Source organism: Trichomycterus rosablanca, chromosome 2 (genome assembly GCF_030014385.1).
Source record: "Trichomycterus rosablanca isolate fTriRos1 chromosome 2, fTriRos1.hap1, whole genome shotgun sequence".
NCBI lineage: Eukaryota > Metazoa > Chordata > Actinopteri > Siluriformes > Trichomycteridae > Trichomycterus > Trichomycterus rosablanca.
This window is the reverse complement of record NC_085989.1, coordinates 50,698,366-50,704,365: the sequence shown is the minus strand read 5'-3', so window position 1 is coordinate 50,704,365 and position 6,000 is coordinate 50,698,366. Positions and strand designations below refer to the sequence as shown.

Sequence of the window (6,000 nt, the reverse complement as noted above, 5' to 3'; positions counted from 1 at the left end):
AGCCACTCAGAATTTGTTGACTGTTCCTAGGGCTCGTTTGAAGCTAAAAGGTGATCGTGCATTTGCAGTTTATGCTCCGAGGCTGTGGAACTCTACCTCCTAATATTCGACAAGCACCTTCGGCCGCTGTTTTTAAATCACTCCTAAAAACATACCTTTATAAGCTGGCATTTGAACAGTGAGGAGCTGTGTTAATTTTAATAGTTTAGTCTATTTTTATTTGTTTTATTTTGTCTCTTACTCTGTATTTTTATTTGGTTTTTACTTTTTTTAATATAATGTTGTGTTATGTATGCTTATTCGATGTACAGCACTTTGGTCAACGTAAGTTGTTTTAAGAGTGCTTTATAAATAAAATTTACTTACTTACTTACTTACATACATACACTTTAACACACAAACACATACACTCTCACACACACACTCACACTCAGCTGCAAACTCACAATCACACTCTTACAAACACACACACACAAATACAAACACACATTCTCACAAACACACACACTCTTACAAACACACACACACTCTAACACACACAAACACACTGTAACACACACACTAACACACACTCTCACTAACACATACACTAACACACTAAAACACATGCACATTCTCACACACTCAGACACACTCACACATACACACTCACTCTCACAAACACACTCTCACACATACATACACTAACACACACACATACACACTCACAAACAAACACACACTAACACAATCACACTCACACAAACACACACACACACTAACACACACGCACACTCTCACTAACACGTACACTCTATCACACTCTAAGACACATGCACATTCTCACACACTCAGACGCACACTCACACATACACACTCACTCTCACAAATACACACACTCAGCTGCACACTCACAATCACACAAACACACACTGTAACACACACACATGCACTGTGCTCAAAAGTACACACACACTTACACAAACACACACACACTTTTACACACACTCTAACACACTCACACAATTACAAACACTCACAAACTTACACACACTCACCTTTACACACAATCACACACTCTCACAAACTTACACACACACACACACACTGTCACAAACACACACACACTCACACACACTGTATGCTCAGAAGTATGTGGACACCCCATTCCAGAACTGTTCCAGCTTTCTTTTTAAAAGAAAGCTGTTTCCCAGGATGCCTTCAAAAGAATTACACCTGGCTTGTAGTCACAGAGGTTGAGATCAGGGCGAAGTTTATTCACACCAGCCTGGACACACCATGTCTGTGTGGAGCTCGCGTTGTACGAGCGGCTCAGTCATTCTAGCACAGGAAAGGGCCTTCCCTAAACTGTTGGAATCCTGCTGTTCATTCAATATAATTGACTTTATACACCTGTTAGTAATTGGTGTAGTGCAGTGGTAGCTCACATGTTAAGGTACTAGACTAGGAATCAGAAGGTCGCCGGTGGAAGATACAGTGAGGCCCCTGTGCAAGGCCCTCAACCCTCCATTGTCACTAGTTTTAAATGCTTAAACAAGGGGTGTCCACATACTTTTGGTCATGTAGTGTATTAGATGCAGTAGTAGCTCATCAGTTAATGTACAGGAGGTACTGCCAAGTTGCCACCTTTGGGCCCCTGAGCAAGGCCCTTCACCCTCAATTGCTCAGACTGTAAGTGTCTTCTGATAAACAGCGTCTGCTAAATGCTGTAAACGTAAATGTAAAGTATGGTGGTGGTAGCATGTTGTGATGAAGATTCTGCTGCTGTAATGCATCATGCAGAGGGTGGATTGAGTGACAGATGTTCAGCAGGTGAGCATCTCGTGACCTGTCCAGGCTCCATCCTGGGTGGAAGGCTGTGCTGGTAGTGTGGGTGCTGTACAGGTTTGAATCTTACCTCTGCTCACTGCTGTCAGAAGCTTCATATCATGTGTGTGTGTGTGTAGCTGATTCACTGGTGTGGAGATGGTGTACGGTGGGAGGCGGATGTTATAGGAGTGTGTGACGCTGCTGAGAGGAGAGGATTCGAAACACTGGACGAGAACTCCATACACACTCTCAGTGTACTGCTGACCGAGGTACACAAGTAGTGCGTCTAAATAATCTGATTATGAGTTCCATCTCTTATTAGAACCCTCTCTACTGAGGCAGCTGATCAGGTAGGTAGTGGGAGCAGGGCGAGGCGATGGGTTTAGACCCTAATGTGTGTGTTGTTCCTCTCTCTGGATGTTCCAGTGTAGTGAAGCGTCTCTCTCTGAAGATGTGAAGCTGAGAGTGGAGAGTGTGTTACAATCTCTCAACCATCTTCCTCCTCCTCCTCCTCCTTCAGAAACCAGCATCCAGCCACTAATGTATCCTTCTAACACACACACAGCACTACTACATCAGCCAGAACATTAAAACCACCTCCTTGTTTCTACACTCACTGTCCATGTTATCAGCTCCACTTACCATATAGAAGCACTTTGTAGTTCTACAATTACTGACTGTAGTCCATCTATTTCTCTACATGCTTTGTTACCCCCTTTCACCCTGTTCTTCAGTGGTCAGGTATTCCCCACAGGACCACCACAGAGCAGGTATTATTTAGGTGGTGGATCATTCTCAGCACTGCAGTGACACTGACATGGTGGTGGTGTGTTAGTGTGTGTTGTGCTGGTACGAGTGGATCAGACACAGCAGCGCTGCTGGAGTTTTAAAACACCTCACTGTCACTGCTGGGCTGAGAATAGTCCAACCAAAAATATCCAGCCGACAGCGCCCTGTGTGCAGCGTCCTGTGACCACTGATGAAGGTCTAGAAGATGACCGACTCAAACAGCAGCAATAGATGAGCGATCGTCTCTGACTTTACATCTACAAGGTGGACCAACTAGGTAGGAGTGTCTAATAGAGTGGACAGTGAGTGGACACTGTGTTTAAAAACTACACTCATAGCAGCACAACACACACTAACACACCAGCACCACTAAATAATACCTGCTCTGTGGTGGTCCTGTGGGGGTCCTGACCATTGAAGAACAGGGTGAAAGCAGGCTAAGAAGGTATGTAGAGAAACAGATGGACTACAGTCAGTAATTGTAGAACTACAAAGTGCTTCTATATGGTAAGTGGAGCTGATAAAATGGACAGTGAGTGTAGAAACGAGGAGGTGGTTTTAATGTTATGGCTGATCAATGTATATAATCTGGGGTCAGAGCGCAGGGTCAGCCGTTGTACCACACACCTGAAGCTGAGACGGTTAAGGGCCTTGATCAACGGTCCAACAGTGGCTGCGTGGCAGAGCTGGGATTCAAACCTACAGCCTTGTTGGTAACCCACAGCTTAACCCACTAGGCTATTGTCAGATAAAGCTGGTGTATTGAAGCTCTACTGGAGTGTGTTGCTGATCACATATAGAGAGAGAGAGAGTGTGTGTGTGTGTGTGTGTGTGTGTGAGTTCATCCTTAACTTGTGTATCAGTGGAGTGGGAGTTTTGTCCATCTGTCCTGCTGACTTCACACTGAATCATTGATCTACCTACATCACAACACACACACACACGCCCACTTACACACACGCACACATACACTCTCAAACTCAGCTTTATTGGCATGACAAAACAAAGCAGTAATGAGAACAAAAGTGTGTGTGTGTGTGTGTGTGTGTGTGTGTGACATGGTCACCCACTGTCCCTCACCTGGTGTGTGTGTAGAGTGCTGCCAGTGTGCAGTTCTCTCTGTGCCCCCCCCAGTAGGTGGGACAGATTGTCGGGGTCTGGGAGGGAGTTAAACCCAGGGTTGATGATGTTAAATCACACACACACACACACACACACACACACACACACACACACACACAATGCTGCAGTTTGGAGGGTTTCTTGAGTCAGTTTTTTGATTCTGCACTGTTTTTAACCCACAAAATGTAAATGTTCCAGTTTGTTATCGTTTAGAAACAGTTTATTAATCTGAACAACCGAAGTTTAGTTTTATATGTTTCTGAGAGTTTTATAATAGAACAAATGAAGCTCTGTAGAAGGTTTAAAAGAAATCATTGATCAGTTACTGGAATGTTTATAATCCTGTAGCTTTGTGTTTTCAAGATCTGTTTTACTCTCTGTCTGTGTTAAGGTGCTCATTCGTTTGTAGTTTTTAGTAAATGTTGGCTTTCTTTATGTGTTCATCACGTTTTACATTCTGGATTAAACGTTCAGATTTGAACTAAAAATAAAATAATACAAGAAAAAGCTAAACAAAATGAATTCAAATTCAGTGAGTTTGCATGTGTCTGTGTGGGTGTCCTGTGTGTGTGTGTGTGTGTGTGTGTGTGTGTGTGCAATGCTGTGTTTGTGTGCAATGCTATGTGTGTGTGTATGTGTGTAATGTTCTGTGTGTGTGATGCTGTATGCGTGTGTGCAATGCTATGTACACTAGTGTTCAAAAAAATAGCAGTCAAACATCATTAACTTGATAAATCACTGTTTTCAGCAGAAGTGATATTTCTACATAGCAAATAATTTACTTGAAAGTGTAGTAGAGTAATGAAAACAAAACAAATCCAACAATTAGGACGTGCATGCCGTTCATTCTGAGTAATCGAAGCATTGATTGAAAGGGGGTTGTTCAAAATAATAGCAGTGAGGATTTCAATTAGTGAAGTCATTCATTCTGCAGAAGAATGGGTGTCAATTTTGGCCCTTATTTAAGGTAGGAGGGTGGCAAATGTTGCACAGGTTGGTCATAGCACATTTCCTTCTGAAATACTGGGTAAAATGGGTTGTTCCAGACATTGTTCTGATGAAGAACGTACATTGATTAAAAAGTTGATTGTAGAGGGAAAAAACATACAGAGAAGTGCAGCAAATTATTGACTGCTCAGCTAAAATGATCTCAAATACCTTAAAGTGAAAACCAAAACCTGAAAGATGCAGAAGGAAGCGTGGAACTGCTGTTCGAATGGATCGAAGAATAGCCAGAATGGCAAATACTCAGCCAGTGATCACCTCCAGAAAGATCAAGGAACATCTGAAGTTACCAGTAAGTACAGAAGATGATTAAGTGAAGCCAATTTACCAGCAAGAACTCCTGCAAAGTCCCGTTGTTAAGATAAAGACGTGTCCTGAATGGGTTCAAATTTGCCAAGGAACACATTAACTGGTCCAAAGAGAAATGGCTGAACATTTTGTGGACTGGTGAAAGCAAAATTGTTCTTTTTGGGTCTAGTGGCCGTAGACAGTATATCAGACGACCCTCGAGCACTGAATTCAAGCCAAAGTTCACTGTGAAGACAGTAAAGCATGGTGGTACAAAATGATGATATGGGATGTTTTTCATACCATGGTGTTACGCCTATTTATCACATACGAGGGATCATGGATCAGTTTAAATATATCAGAATACTTGAGGAGATCATGTTGCCCCATGTTGAAGAAGAAATGTCCTTAACATGGGTGTTTCAACATGACAATGACCCAAAACATCTTGCTTACAGACAAACAAGATTGAGGTAATAGAGTGACCAGCCCAATCCCCTGACTTCAATCCCATAGAGAACTTGTGGGCTGAAATCTGAAACGCGTTTTTTTCAGGCAATAATATAAAAAAAAATGTATAATATTTATTTTTCTTAACTTTCTGTGAAGGATGAACACAAACTGGCTACATTGTGTTAATGTTTTGATATAGAATTGAAGGTGTAGTATTTTCAGTGCGTTTGCATTTATGGAAATAAAAGTTATTATAATGATTTTGTGCTTTATTCACTTTTTTAAAACCACTGCTATTTTTTTGAACACTACTGTAAGTGTGATGCCCTGTGTGTGTGTGTGATGCTATGTGTGTGTGATGCCCTGTGTGTGTGTGTGTGTGTGTGCAATGCTATGTGTGTGTGATGCTGTGTGTGTGTGTGTGAAAATGGAGAACCTGGCAACTCCGCGTTTGGCGCACACCGAGGGGGGAAGGATATCCATGACGGACTGGTGAGCGCGTGTGCAAGGTGCTCGTGCGGAAACACGCAGTGT

General features: G+C 42.4%; 1 protein-coding gene across 7 annotated transcripts in view; it reads left to right on the top strand.

Annotated features, from left to right (window-relative positions):
* The window catches only part of LOC134309274 (meiosis inhibitor protein 1), a 62,587-nt gene extending 58,250 nt beyond the window's left edge, over positions 1-4,337 (top strand). For 3 of the 7 annotated variants that reach the window (XM_062990929.1, XM_062990932.1, XM_062990930.1), the window contains 3 exons: positions 1,947-2,078; positions 2,236-2,351; positions 3,462-4,337. In XM_062990929.1, coding sequence (XP_062846999.1) covers positions 1,947-2,078; positions 2,236-2,351; positions 3,462-3,513 — 300 coding nt within the window. In that variant the 3' untranslated portion in view covers positions 3,514-4,337. Of the gene's footprint in view, positions 1-1,946; positions 2,079-2,235; positions 2,352-3,461 lie in introns of those variants that run through there. The other 4 variants (XR_010011027.1, XR_010011026.1, XM_062990931.1 and 1 more) reach the window with 2 other exon arrangements.
* Positions 4,338-6,000: the final 1,663 nt, after the last annotated feature.